The following is a 14,129-nucleotide window of genomic DNA, read 5'->3' as shown; positions in this document are numbered from 1 at the left end:
TGGTGCAGCCCGACATTAGTCCGGATTGCTCTGCGAGTGGTGCTCGGGTGAGGTTACCTTGGCACGCCCCCAAATCTTTTGGTTCCCCTGCGCCTGCCTTTCATCGCTCTGGCTGACCTGGCTCAGACCAGCTTGAAAAATGCATTCATTCAGTACATGTGTAGAGTGCCTACTTTGTGCCAGGCTCTGGTTCGAGGTGTGCTGGGCTTACCTTGGCGTGCAGGTCCCTGTTCTCGCGGACTGCACATTTTCATGGTGGGTAAAAGAAACAAACAAGATGGCTTAAGGGTCGTTCTGTGGAGAAAATGAAGCAGGGTGGTAACTTGGGAGATGGTAGTTGCCCCTTTAGCAAAGAGATCAGGGAAGGCCTCTTCCTGGGACGGGACTTTGGGTCTGAGACCAAAAGGAGGAACCAGCCTTGCCCACCGAATGGCAAATACAAAGGCCCAGAGGCGGGGCTTGGGGCAGGAGATGACCTTGGGTGGAGTCAGCATTTTAGGGGAGGAGCCTGTCGGGACGGCTCCTCCCTCTTTCCTGACCCAGAGCTCTGTGCTCAGGCCTGCACCCTGCCCAGAGGCCCTTAGAAGGAGACTTGCCGTGGCTGGAAGCGATAGTTTGCTTTCAGGAGTATTTCTCATCTTCTTGGACCTGGAGGTTGTGCCGTGTGGTTACCTGTATGGAAGACTGTAATTTTCCACTTGTTTCCTGAAGGACACAGAAACCTTTAGATGTTGTCATCACTGTGTTTGTTTAAGTCATTTTTGAAATTTCAGCTTGGAAGACACAGGTTCAGCACGTGCCTTTCGGGAAGGGCAAGCCCTCCTAGGCTCACCTCTTAGATGCCTGCCCGGCCGAGAGTCCTCCTAATCTGTCCAGAAGAGGTGCCTGGGTGAGCACCACCCTTGGGAATGGGCCTCTGTGGCCTTGGACTTCTTAGTGACAACTTCGGCAAGATCCTGGGCCGGGCCGGAGGGGCTGCTCACTGGAGACCTGGCCATCTTTGGAAGCCAGATCTGGCTCCAGAGCCTCGGGGGTTGCAAGTGCCCAGAACCAGGTCAGCAGAGAGGCCTGCGCTCCCACCACAAAGGTCTGTTTGAAGTTCTGTGGGAGGGAGGACAGACACCACAAGGAAACTTCCTCCCCAGTGGGTGGGTCTCCAGCCAGGTATGGGGTCAGACAGGCTTTGGATGGGAGTGGGTTGGGCTGGAGGGTGAGGAGCTGTTTCTCCAACAAGGGCTGGTGCCAGAACTGAGTCCTCAGTGGACAGGGCTTGTTGGTGTGCTGTGAAAGTGCAAGGCTTGGGGGACTGAATGGGGGACTCCCTCGGACATGGGAGGAAGAGTGAAGGTGGGGACTGGGGTTGCTAAACTGGCTCCTCCAGGGAAGCAAGCCCTGCCCTCCTGGAGCTTCCAGCCTTTAGGTGGGGAGGTGGGCTGGGGAGAAGCTTTAGGGCGCGGCTCAGAGAAGGCCAAGCAGGCAAGGTTGTGGGGAACCTGAAAGGTGGGTATCCAGCAGCCTGGCTGTTGACCTAGGCTCAGGGAACCAGCATTTGGTTAGGTGGGCTGTGAGGAATGGGCCTTGACCCTAGGCTGCGGGGCTAATGAGGGCCTTTAGCCAGAAGTTCCCTCCCAGCACAGGTGAGGGGGAAACTGCCGGTGCCCCTGTGCCCTCGCACTCTCCCAGCCCTGCCTCTCCAAGACAGATTTAACAATCCACGTCTGCCTGTCTCTCTCTCTCTCGCTGTTAGTATTGCAGGAGAGAAGCTTTACTTCTAAAACTTTTATTGGTCCAGACACTAATAAAAAGTAAAGGTTTTTTTTTCTTCTTTTCTGCTAGAGCAAAGAATATCAGAGCCCTAAAACAAATTTGTTTTCCTCCTCCCTAGATCTGGGAGGGAGGTGTGGGTTGGCCTTGTTCAGATCTAGCCTCTTCAAGAAGCCTCCCTAACTTCTCAGGCCTGCAGTCATCCACCTGTTCCCCAGCAGTTAAACGAAACTGCCACATGTGCCTCTGTCTGACCCCAGAAGGCTGGGGTGTCACAGAAGCTTTCCTTCCCACCTGAGGCCCCCAGGGGTAGGGAGAGACGCCATGGGAGGCATTCAAGACCTGGCTCTTGATTTCATGTATGTCTCTCAGGGTTTGGGGTTTGGTTCTTTGGCTGCCCTGGTCTTTGTTTTTGCATCTTGATTTCATCAGGACTTACTGAGCTCTTGCACCGTGTCAGACCCTCTCTTAAGACACAGAAATACAACACATAGAGCTTGGCTACACACAGCTTACCTTGTGACAGGAGAGGCAGATAATAAGTAAGCGGACAAAAAAAGTGATTCCCAATCGAGTGAAGTTCCCCTAATGAAATGTGAGTCAGGGATTTCTGTCTGCTTTGTTCAGCACCTGTCTTCCCAGTGCCTAAATAGTGCTTGGCACATCATTTGCACTTAAATATTTGCTAGCTGCATGAGCAAGATGCTATGAAGGAAACAAGCCAAGTGCTCCACCGGGGAGTAACGGTGGCAGGGCAGGACCTGTGTAGATGGAGCAGTCGGGGAAGGATTGAGTTGCAGAAGATGCCAGAAGCCCACCAATTTGCTGTTTGACTGTGCTGGAGCAAGAACTCCTAGCCTAGGGAGCAGTAAGTACAGCCCTTGAGCAGGAAACAGAGACTTTGGTGTGTGTGATGGGGGGCGTTGGGTGTTGCTGGATGAGGTCAGAGAGTAGATAGGTCATGATTGCCAACGTCTTTCACCTGGGGAGCAGTTCACATTTATTCAGTGCAGTGGGGAATAATTGAAGGCTTTTAAGGTGAGGAGTTCAGTAATCTGATATGCGTTTCTGAAAGGTCCCTCTGACCCCTGGTAGGGGTAAGGGTAGGGGGAAGCCCAGTGGTTTGGGAGGCTGCCTGGACAACAGGCTGCCTGGGGAAGATGGAGAGGAGTAAACAGGGAGGTGGGATTTCAGAGGAGATAGCAGGAGGATTTGTGTTGGATTGGATTCTGAAGGCCAGGGAAAGGAAGGGCTCCTGGCTTTGCTACTGAGGCTCCACGCTGGACATTTCAGATGTGAAGTTCCATGAGATGTCCCGGAGGCGCTGTCAGGCCGGCATGGAGACTCATGGGTCCGGAGCTCAGAGGAGGGGAGGGCTGGGAATACACTTTGGAGTCATGAGCATGCTGGAGGTATTTAGAGCTATGGGAGTGGATACAATCACCAAAGGAAAGTGTTGTGCTAAGGAAGAGTGTCTCTGAAACAGGCCTGAGGAGCTCCAGCACCCAGAGGAAAGGAGGTGAGGTGCTAGCAGCCTGTGAGAACAGAGGAAACCTGGAGCACGGTGGCCTGGGTTCAGGGGATAGTAAGGCACAGAAACTGGTTAGCTTTGGCAACATGAAGGCCTTTGGTGTCCTCAAGGAGACCCAGTGGGGTCGGAACAGACAGGTGTGTTGAGTAGGAAAAGGAGTTGAGAAGGTGGCGGGGGCAGCAGTGAGCAGAGAAGTGCGTGAGGACCCAGCCAGCCCAGGCTGCTGAGGAGGGGAGGGCCGGGGAAGGGCCTGAGTATTCTCTGTCCACGGCGTGGGTTTACCACCAGCTGACCCAGGGGATCTCAGCCTGGAGATTCTGATTCAGGAGCGCCGATAGGCCCCCCCACAGTGATCTTTCCCAGCTCCCTAAGCCGTCTCCACCTACTCTGGAAAGCTCACTGACTGTGCCGTGTCACTTTTTTGGACTCAACACTGAGTGTGTTGACCCTGGTTCCCCCCCGTCAATCCCTTTCCTTACCCCAGTCTCTGTGGGTCCACGCAGAGTATCCTGGAGCCTGCTTTACCTCAAGTCTCTTTCCCAGAGCAGAGCTAGACTTCCTTTACACCAAGGGCATTTCTCTGGAAGGCTCCTTTATGTGTTTGGCTTCTGGAGAAGTTTGAGATTTTTTTCACAATATTTTGGTGGCCAGGAACGCTAACCCTCATCCCCAACCACCCTGCCCCAGGACTTTGCTGGCTCTGGCGAGGGTTTAGAATGCATCGGCTTGAGGGTGCAAGGTTGGCACACATAGCTGGAGATAACCTAATGTCTGCTGGACCCTTGGTGGGTTTCAGTGTCTGTTGAATGAATGGCACTCAGATATTTGAGTTTTGGGTTCCCAATTGCTTTGTTAAATGCTTTTCCTGGTTAACCAGTGTTTTTACATCTGTTATCTGCAGGGAATAGTGTATTACCTCATTTTATACATGAGGAAACTGAGACTCAGGAAAGTAAAAGGACTTGTCCAGCGTTCCACAGTTGCTAAATGACACGACCAGAATTGCAGCCTGGGCCTGCTAAACCCCCAAATCGGGCCTCTCCTTACTGACTAATCCTGGGGGTGAGGTATACCATAAGCGGGGAGGTTAAGGCACCCAGGTCTCCTATTGCCTCTCAGGAATAGTGGCCAGATGTTCTGCCAGGGCTCCAAGGCATTCCTCCTGCCTCCCACCCACCTGTTTCCTCTGATGCTGGACACCCACTCCTCTCCCCACATGCACACCGGATGCATTCGGCTTCAGGAAGATAGGATGAGCCTTGAACCTTGTCAAGTCTTAGGGTGCTTTCGGCAAAACCTCTAGCTTCTGTGGAGGCTGTTTCTGCAGCAGGCATGTAGGGTGGCCCTATGGCTGATGCAGAACTCCCCATAGGTGAGGTGAGCTCAGCAGGATCACATGCCGTGACCACATGTGAGCAGTGGAAGACAAACCCAGAGAGGTCTGGAGACGGGGCCCCACTGGAGAGGTGAAGCCTTACGCTTATGCTGCCTCCTGACAGCCTGTGTGGCTTTGGGTTCTCGCTTCCCTCTTGCTCTGCCCCTCCTACCCAGCAGACTTGCTTAGGCTGGGCCTGGGCAGCCAAGGCAGGCTGTTTTCAGGCCTCAAAGGATTTGGGCCACAGCCCAGCCTTTCTCAGTGTTTCTCACCTTCTGTCCTTGTCTTCTTGTGGGACGGAGCAGGGATCTGGGAGGTAGCAGATGGGGGGGTCCTGCCTGGAAATCACTGAGGGTCAGAAACAGGCTAAGAGAAAGAAATGACTCGGCCACAGTTACTGCCCAAGAGGCTAGTTTCCTATTTGTGTTTCCAGCTATCCTGGGGCTGCTTCCTTCATCCCAGCTGAAAGCAGGCCTTTGTTACCCGCTCACTCTCAGCCAGGCTTTGTTCTGTATCCTCTCAGCAATCCTATGAGGTAAATGCTATTATGTCCATTTTCCAGAGGAGGAAACTGAGAGAGGCCCAGAGAGGTGACTTAACCTGTCCAAGACCACACAGGTTACAAGTGGCAGAGTCCAGGTTTGAACACAGCCTGGCTTCAGAGCTCATCTTCTTTACCATCAGGCTGCACGTCCTGAAACTTATTTGACTTCCAGGCATCATAGAAACAGAGTGAGGGCGCTACATCTTTGAATGACTCGGCCCCTGTGGAGTTGGGCCTAAAGAAGCCTCCTGGCCTTGGCTTTTCTGAGCGAAGATAGCCACACTGGGCAGGGCATGGTGGCTCACACCTTTAATCCCAGCACTTTGGGGGAGGCCAAGGTGGGTGGATCATCTGAGGTCAGGAGTTTGAAACCAGCCTGACCAACATGGTGATCAGTCTCTACTAAAAAAAAAATACAAAATTAGCCAGGTGTGGTGGCCCATGCCTGTAATCCCAGCTACTTGGGAGGCTGAGGCAGGAGAATCACCTGAACCTGGGAGGCAGAGGTTGCAGGGAGCTGAGATTGCACGGTTGCACTCCAGCCTGGGCAACAAGTGTGAAACTCCGTCTCAAAAAAAGAAGATAGCCACACACAACCTACTGTGGGCCCAGCCACTCCAGGTGCCAGAATGGTCCACGCTTCTCTGAGGGTACCGCACACCAGGTGCTGAGACTCAGAGACAGTCAAGTCTCTCTTCCCTTCCTCTCCCCAGCCCACTCCTATTCCAGTAACTAGGCAAGCCCTGCCCACCCTTGCCCCAGGAGAAGCCCCACTCCTGTGGACAGTGGAAGGGCCTCAGCCAGCTTGCCTGAGTCCTGGGCTTGGAAGGACGGTTCCCCCATCTGCCTTGGTTCCCTGCACTTGCCTTTTCTTCCCTGCATCCTCCCTCTGACTCCCCGCTTTTCTCTGCTTTCACCTTCCCCTAGTGTTCCTCTCCTTTCGTGTTGTGTCAGAAGCCATGATTTCCAGTCTTCTCATCTGGAAGATGGAGGAAAAGATAGACCCGACCTCACAGGGTTCTGAGGCTCAAACTGAAAGCCTGGTGGTGGGGCACCTGTGACAGGTGAGACTCCTCATCTCGCCCCCTTCTTTCTTCCTCATGAAGGAGAGACACTGGAGGATGTGGAGCAGCTGGGGCCTGTGGTCCAGGTGGGAGGGAGCAGTCAGGGCCTCGTGGAAGGAGCAGGTGGGAGGAATACTCTGGCTATGATGGACCTCACGGGGTGTGGCCCAGCATTGCCACTGACTTGCGTGAAGTCCTGGCGAGCTGGGGAGTCCCTGCACCCTCAGCTTCCTCATCTGAAAGATGGGGCAATGGTAATGCCTGTCTGTGGAGTGGTGAGGAATAAATGAGACTGGGCCGTAAAGCACCCAGTGCTGTGCCCAGCACATAGTGCCCAAAGAGGGCCACTATCCCATCTCTTATTCTTGAGGTTTAGCTTCCTTGTTTTGTTTTTGAGTTCTTTGGGACCTTTGTGGAATTTGAATTTTTTCTATTGTTTATTGTGTCTAAAATCTTCCTCAGAAGCCGAGGGCCTCTAACCTGATCATGAGTTTTGGAATTTTTTTTTTTTTTTCTGCTTTCCTGTTTCCTGTACAGAAAAAGGGGACCTGTACCTTTAAGACCCCAGCAGGCCCAAGTAGGACACTGGCCCTTTAAAAGCACATTACAGAGAGTTGGAACATAGCCTTTGTTGAACTAGCCATGATTAGTCCCAGCGGACAGGGCTGGAGTGGCGTGTCTGGGAGCAGGGCGGGGCTGGGCTGGCCGGGGCCAGCCAGGAGCAGCGGACAGCGGGAAGGCTCACCCAGCCACTCAGCTTCCCAAGCCTGGTGGCCGTGCTGAGGGATGGTGAGTGGCTTGAGTGGAGCTTAGAACTAGGGAGGCTGGGAAAGCCAGGAGGGAGGCAGTCTCAGGGCCTGGGGAGACCTGAATGAGCTGGGTGGCAGCAGACACCCTCAGTGAGCGACTGTCACAGGAGCTGGTCCCAGGAGGGTCTCCGGAGCACCCTGGGATGCCATCTCTGCCCCTCTACGCAGACATCCACTGCCGGCCCAGAATGTAGAAGCGGTTAGGGTGGCCCTGCGAAAAAGCGGTACACCAAGAAGAGCACTGTTGCTGTTTTTAGTTTTTAAAATGAGAGGAAGCCCAGTGTGAGTTGCTTCGTCCGCCAGGCGCGGTGGCCCCTATGGTGTGCTCTGTTGAGAACCGGGAAATGCCAGGGACTGCTGACAAGTTTTCTGAGCTGAGGAGCTTGGCCTTTGCTCTGAGTGGCCGAACCCTTGGCTGGCTGGGTGGGGCTGCACTGGGGCTTGGGGGCCATGGTATCTCCGCCCCAGCTCCTCAGCAGAACTTTCTTTTTTCTTCTCCCTTCCTGCTTCCACTCCCTAGTCCATGGGGCCCAGGCCTGCTGGGTGGGGTGGAGGCGGGTGGGAGACTGGGAAGACTGTGTCTGGGCCAGGAGTGTGTTTTGGCTCTGCTTGAATATTTGAAACAGTTGTCAGAATCCAGATCACTTTGGTGTGGTAGCGTCTTTACTGGGCAAGTACCCATTTCTGGAAAAGTCGGGGGAAGGACTGGGCTTGTTACAGCCAAGTCTCAGTGCAGGTTGGTCTGAACCACCTTTATTACCACAGCTGGGGGCAGATGAGACTTCCTGCCAGTAGGTGTCCTCACTGTTTTACAGACAGCCACCCAGGAGGTGACAAAGGCAGGGCTCGGTACATTTCTGGTGACCCAGGGTTCTTGTAGTTCCTTAAAAGTTGGTGCATTTGGTCATAGGATTTTTGTAGGTTTGGTGAAAACCTGAGGCATTGACGGGCAGTGAAGAGAATTTGGAGTTAGAGCCCAAGTGCCAGGTGTCCTGCTCCTCCCTTGTGCCTGTGAATCATGACCTTAGGCAAGCTGTTTGACCTCTCTGAGCCTCTGCTTCAGAGCAGAGGGTGTGTGCATAGGCGCAAACCCTGGAGGGAGTTGTCAGTTCTGGGGGAGGCTTCGTGGAGGTGGTGGCCTTTGAGCTGGGCATAGGCTGCTGGAGTGCAACCCCTTGAGCAGAGGCATGCAGTTTAGCATGATGAGCCAGATAGGGCCAAGCAGGGCTGGCATGGCTGGGTTGGGACCTGGAAATGTACCTTGGAAAGCTAGATTTTAAATATGTTGCTTTATCGGTTGGAATCCTGTGGGTCAGGTGGTAAATGACAGGGCTAGCTTAGCCTGGAGTCAGCCAGTGTGGAATGTGGGGGAAAGGGGCAGAACGTGAAGTCTGACACACTGGCCTTGGGAAGCCCCTGGAGGTGTCAGAGCCTCACTCTTTGCTGCAGTTAGCTGTGTGAGGGTCAGAGGTGCAGAGCCAGTGCCCTTTGTGCTCTTCCCAGGTCTGTGGGCTCACTGTGGTGTGGTGGTTGAGCAGGTACTTGAGAGCCACTGGTGGCTTTGGTGCATGGTCACTAGCAGCAGGAGGAACTCGGCAGCCACACTCCTGGTTTTCTTTGACATGGTGTCTCTGAGTTTCTGCCGGTGCCAGTGGCGTGGAACCCTGTGGCTTACTGACAGCCACTTTCCTGCTGTCTTGCTGCTGCTGAACACTCCTGGCTATCTCCTGCTAGTTACAGTCTGAGAAGCAGGTGCTCTGGTGCCCCACGCAGACTTCCAGACCTCAGGCTTTGGGAGGAATGAGCAGCTGACATCCCTAGGCCCATAGCCCCATATGCTCCTGCTGATGTAGTGGAGGCGCTCAGTGGCTGTGCTGGTGGCTGGATCAACTCTGCCGAGGATTGGGATGGGGTGGGGTGCCTTAGCATAATGCATCTTCCCAAACTCTGCCAGGAGGCAAGGGCAACCCATTTGACATGGGAGGAAGCTAAGGTGCACGAGAGGCCCATCCGAGGTGCACAGTCCTTTGGCCCAGTGCTGCTTCCTTTCACATCTTCACCTCTTGTGTCTCTCTGAGCTCAGGCTGCTAAGAAGGAGGGAGCCTCTGTCCCAAGTGGTGGCTGAAATTGAAGAAATAGCTGAGCTGGAGTGACCACTGGGGCTGGAGTCTAGGGTGCCAGCATTTGTTCATAGATTTGTCCATCTCTTCTTAAATGGGGGTCTTTCAGATTCCTGCTTAAAACTGCCTGTACTCTGGAGCTTGCTCTCGAAGTGAAGGGGTAGAGCAGGTGAGGTGGTCTGGGGTCAGTTGGCAGAGAGGCTTTTTGAGAGCTCAGCTGTGGGGAGAGTCAGGAAGGATCTGCTGGGCAGAATGCAAGACAGATCTTAGAAATGTCCTGGGCCCGGGAAGAAGCCAGGAGCATCCAGAGAAGTGCTGGCAGGAAGGGCGTGCGGGAAGGGACAGAATGCCCCTGGAAGGCAGTCTCAGCCCAGCCTGGATGGCCATGGGGGCAGCCAGGGCTGATTACTGGGGCTGTGTATGGAGAGCTCGCTGCAGGTCAGGTGAGCCCTACAGCCAAAGGTGGTGGTGTCCCTGTGTTCCAGATGAGAAGACTGAGGCACACAGGTTAATTAATTTGACCAAAGTCACAGAGTCTTGTGTGTGTGTTTTTAAGGAACCATGCCTACTTACCACCTTCAGCCAGCATAATGCCAGGAGCTGGGGCTCTGCGGACAAATGGCTGGTCCTTGGTTGAGGCAGGAAACCTGGCCCTCAAGGATGAGGGATGGAGGCCATCCCTAGATCACCCCAACATGAATGACCCACATGGTCCCAGGAAGTAACGTGGCATGGCGCCCAGGTCTTGGGTGGAGGAAATGAGATGGAAGAAGATGCTGCCTCTGCCCCCGCATTCTGTAGGGGGCCCAGCATGAGCTAAGGAGGACTTCCTGGATGTGGAGAGCTGGGAGGAATTAGATAAGCCAGAGGGGAAGCACCTCCTGGAGAATGGAAATCCTCACTTTTCAGCTCATTTATTCTTTTGTTTCATGATCATTTTCCACTTGGGTCTTGCATCCCCAGGGTCCTGAGTGGCTGTTGGAAGTATTTATGGTCCCAGGTGGGGTGCAGGCACCAGTTAGAAACCAGTTCTACTCAGGCTGTGATGCATGGGTGTGTTCACATGTGAGGAGGAGCCAGACACAGACTGAGCTCAAGGAGAGGGAACGCCAGGGTCAGGGCCTTGAAACATTCTCAGGAGTGGTCCTCAGTGGAGAGACTGGGGGAGGGTAGCGGGCTAGCACTTTTGTGGTGGGCTCTAGAGCTTGGGAGCTTCAGGATTGCTGCAGTTGTGCCTGGGGTTGGAGCCCCAGGTGCTGTGCAGGGGAGTTGGGCTCTTTTCCTGATGCTGGGGGTAGGGGGACCGTCACCCTCCCTAAACTTTCTGAGCGGCCAGGCCAAGCCTGGTAGTTTTTCCTATAGGCCAAGGAGGGCTGGAGGGTTGTCCCTGCTCAGAAGCAAGAGGGGCAGGGGCAGCTAGCCCGCAGCTCACTTTCAATTTGCCCACCACTCCTCCTCGTCAATGAGTGTTCCTTGGATGCTCTTCTTTTAAAATTCAGGGCACTTCGCTGTTCTACTGAGGTTTATGAATGTTTAAAAACTGCTTTGCAGTCCCCAAAGTAATTTGACAAGTCTGACAGCTATTGATTAAAAACCCGAAATTATTCAGGCTGCAGGATGACTTGGGGGATTAGATAGAAAGTTTTTTGTTTCTTCTCTGTCTCTACCGCCCCCCCCCCCCCGCCCCGCCGCCCCACCAAAAAATAAAAAAAGAAATAAGACGTGGAAAGGTAAATGTGTTCCTGAATGTTTTTTTAGGACTGCACAGTTTATACGGGGAGAGAATGCTGAAGGCTGCCTCTCATTCAGGAGCCAGTACCAGCGCCCTCTGGAATCCCTGGTCTCCTGAACTTTGGCCCAAGTCACCCCAGGCAGCAGTGAGATGTTACTATTACGTTACTACAGGTGATGGTGGCGGTGTTGGTAGCAGTTGTGATACTTTATGGTCCCTTATGTTCTAGGGAGTTGACATAGGGTTTTTGTGGCTTTCTCTGAAGTAGGTCAGCATGTGAGGAAATGGCACCTAGAAAGGGGAGGAAACTCGTTTAGGGTCTGTGATAGACCTTAGAGACAGCTGGGATAGAGACCAAAGACTCCTGCAGGGAGAGGAGCAGGCGCTTGCTGGGGTGCTGGGCTGATTGGAGGCCTGGCCTCCAGTCCTGACCCACTGTGCGGTCGGTGCCAGGAGTGTCCCGCACTCCTGACCAGGCCATTAGAACCCCAGCTGTCACTTCTGGACCATGTGACCTAGCCAAGCCACTCCCTCTCTCCAAGCCTCAGTTTCCTCTTTAGAGAACGTCCTAAAGCTTCCAGTGAACCTTTTGGATTAACTGTCTGTGTACAGGAAAAGTTGCCTCATGAGCCAGGGCTCATGGGACCTGAGCTTGAATACCTGTTCTCCCTTTCTTCTGGGTCAGTGCTGCCTTTTGTGCAGAGTTGTTGGGAGAAGGCCATGAGATGATGTGTGTACTTTGGTAAGAATACCTGCAGCTAGCACATAGTAGGTGCTTAGTAAGTGGCTGTTAGGTCCAGGCTGCCACAATGTCATTCATTCAGTCAGCCTGTATTGGGCACCACAGGACACCAGGCCTCACAGCAAGCAATGAGCTGCCCCGTCCTCCTGTTTCCGTTGCAGAGTGTGGACCCTCCTCTGCCAGCTCAGCCCTGTGATGTGGGAGGAAGCACAGGTTCCCAGGGGTGAGGGCAGAAGGCCAGGTGCCTCCCTGTCTCCCAGCCCAGGTCTCTCTGTGTGGATGGGGGCGTCACAGCTAGGTCTTGGTGACTGCTAGGACCTGCCCCTTACTTTGGCCTGAGGGAACCCTGGGCTGAGAGGGACCACGCCTCTGGTCCCTGTCATCCCTGGAAGACTTCCCAGGCAGGGCAGCCAACCTCTCTGCCTTTTTAGGACAGGCTGTGTCTCCCCAGGGGCCTGGGAGCCACCAGGCGGCTACATTCCTCTCCTCTCCCCTGGGATCCTAGTTGGGTCAGGAGTGAGCACTGGCCTTCTGAGCAGCCGGTTCCCAGACCAGTGGGGCAAAGCTGGGCTTGGGGAGAGGGCTCTGCTGGACATGCCAGGCAGGGCGCTGCCCTGTTTATGTCCTGCCGCTTGATTCCCAGCAGGTCAGTGCATTCATTCTGACCATGTCCAGACTCTCTCTCCTTCCAGCGTGGGCAGAGATTTCTAGCACAGCCCCTGGACCTGCCTGGCTATGACAGGCAGAAGTATAATTGGCATGTTCTGACCTGATCGGGCCTAGAGAGTCTGTTGAAGTCCTGACTGCAGAACCATCAGGTCCTGCCAGCCTTCAGTTGGGCACCAACTCTGTGGAGACAAACCTTGTCTGGGATTTCTCTTCCTTCCAGACCTGGTTGGGGTAGTGGACAGTGGCTTGGGACCACACAGGCTGGTGGGCTGGAGACTGGGGCTGGGGATGGCTGTGCTTGGGAGTCACAGGCAGAGGGGCCAAAAGGGCCCCCTCATGGGGGTCTACTGCCCACTGCTAGGCACACTTTCTTCTCCTTTCATTTCGCCTCAGGAAAGTAAGGGCTTTTAAAGAAATTTGAGGCATCCCAGAGCATTTGGGCAGATATGATTGATCCCCATTTTGCAGATGGGGAAAACTGAGGCATGGAGAATGTAAAGAATTTGAGTCATCGGGGATGGGAACAGGAAACAGCCTGGGAAGTCCATATCTTGTCACTCCAAATTGTCAAAAGTATGACCTATCCAGAAGTGTCAGCCTTGATAGCAGCATGTGCGTTGTTCACCAGTGTTGTTCATGGCTGTGTCTCCAGCTCCTGACATTGTGGCTGGCAATGAAGTGGGCGAATGGAACAGACCAAGGAGGCATGAACAGTTACAGGCAATGGATGGGAGTCACTGACACCCCTGCCCTCCTGAGCCTCTCACCTGCATGGTCTCATTTGATCCTTAGAGCAACCCATGAGGAAGGCGTGTCATTATCCTCACTATGGATGGGGAAACTGAGTCCTAGAGAGTCAAATGACTTAAAGTGTCCAAGGTTGTATGTTTCATAAGGAATAGAGACTAGGTTTGCTCTACAGCCAGGCACCCTTGACACTAGGCCCTCTGTCCTCCTGCCTGCTTGCAGCTACAGGTGCATTTTTGTAGCATTCACTTGTGTACGTGTGTGTGTGTGTGTGTGTTTAATCCCACGGCCACTTCACTGCCTGCCTGTGTGTACTGCCTAGCCCATTACCCTGGCAGCCCTAACCATGCAACATGTCTTAAAGGGGCCTCCCAGCTCCTGCTTGCACATTTTCAGAGACAGGGATCCCACTCTCTCTAAAACCAGACGAGCCTGGCCCATTCAAGGACAGTCGTGACTGAGCTGGAAGTGGCCTCTCCTGGTCCCAGTCTTGCCCTTTGGGGCCACACAGGGCAGCTCCCTCTGAGCTTTCGAGATTTGGAGGGTGATCCTGAGCCCCTTACTTTTCCGGCCAAACAATCCCACTCTCAATTTCCCCCACCCAATAGCTGGGAACACCCTTGCTGTGCCAAGTAGGGATTTGTAATTACTGTAAGTTTTGGTTTGGGGTCCTTTTCCTCCTTGGAATGAGTTTGCTGAGCTTCTGTGTCACTGACCTTTTAAGAGAAAAAAGAATCAGAGTTGAAAAACAGCTTGTGGGTTGTCTGGAAGGCTATCAGATAAGCCTAGGCCCCAGGAGCCAAGACAGTGTCCCTGTTGTTCTGCCGCCAGCCCTCACAATGAACTGCTGTTGGGCCCTGGCGCTGTCTCCCACTGCAGCTCCCCGTGCCTTGTGCCCACGTTTCCTGGGCCCTGGGCAGGGGCTGCCCCATCCCTGTATTCCCCTGTATCCTTCCTTCCCGACCTGGAGTGAGTGGGTCACAGCTAGTGGGTTAGCTGCCGTGGACCTTTCCCCCCGCCCGGCTGCCGTGG

The 14,129-nt window shown here is 54.0% G+C and overlaps 1 protein-coding gene across 3 annotated transcripts in view; it reads left to right on the top strand.

Annotated features, from left to right (window-relative positions):
• The window catches only part of DAB2IP (DAB2 interacting protein), a 252,928-nt gene that overhangs the window by 203,721 nt on the left and 35,078 nt on the right, over positions 1-14,129 (top strand). The window contains exons 1-2 of one of the 3 annotated variants that reach the window (XM_011927386.1): positions 909-1,070; positions 4,255-4,274. The exons of 1 other annotated variant lie outside the window; for it this stretch is intronic. In XM_011927386.1, the coding sequence (XP_011782776.1) occupies positions 909-1,070; positions 4,255-4,274 (182 nt within the window). Of the gene's footprint in view, positions 1-908; positions 1,071-4,254; positions 4,275-6,141; positions 6,279-14,129 lie in introns of those variants that run through there. One more of the 3 variants, XM_011927388.1, reaches the window with a different exon arrangement.

This window comes from Colobus angolensis, unplaced genomic scaffold, assembly GCF_000951035.1.
Source record: "Colobus angolensis palliatus isolate OR3802 unplaced genomic scaffold, Cang.pa_1.0 Scaffold71, whole genome shotgun sequence".
Classification (NCBI taxonomy): Eukaryota; Metazoa; Chordata; class Mammalia; order Primates; family Cercopithecidae; genus Colobus; species Colobus angolensis.
The sequence above is the reverse complement of the archived record's forward strand: the minus strand, read 5'-3'. Positions and strand labels throughout refer to the sequence as shown.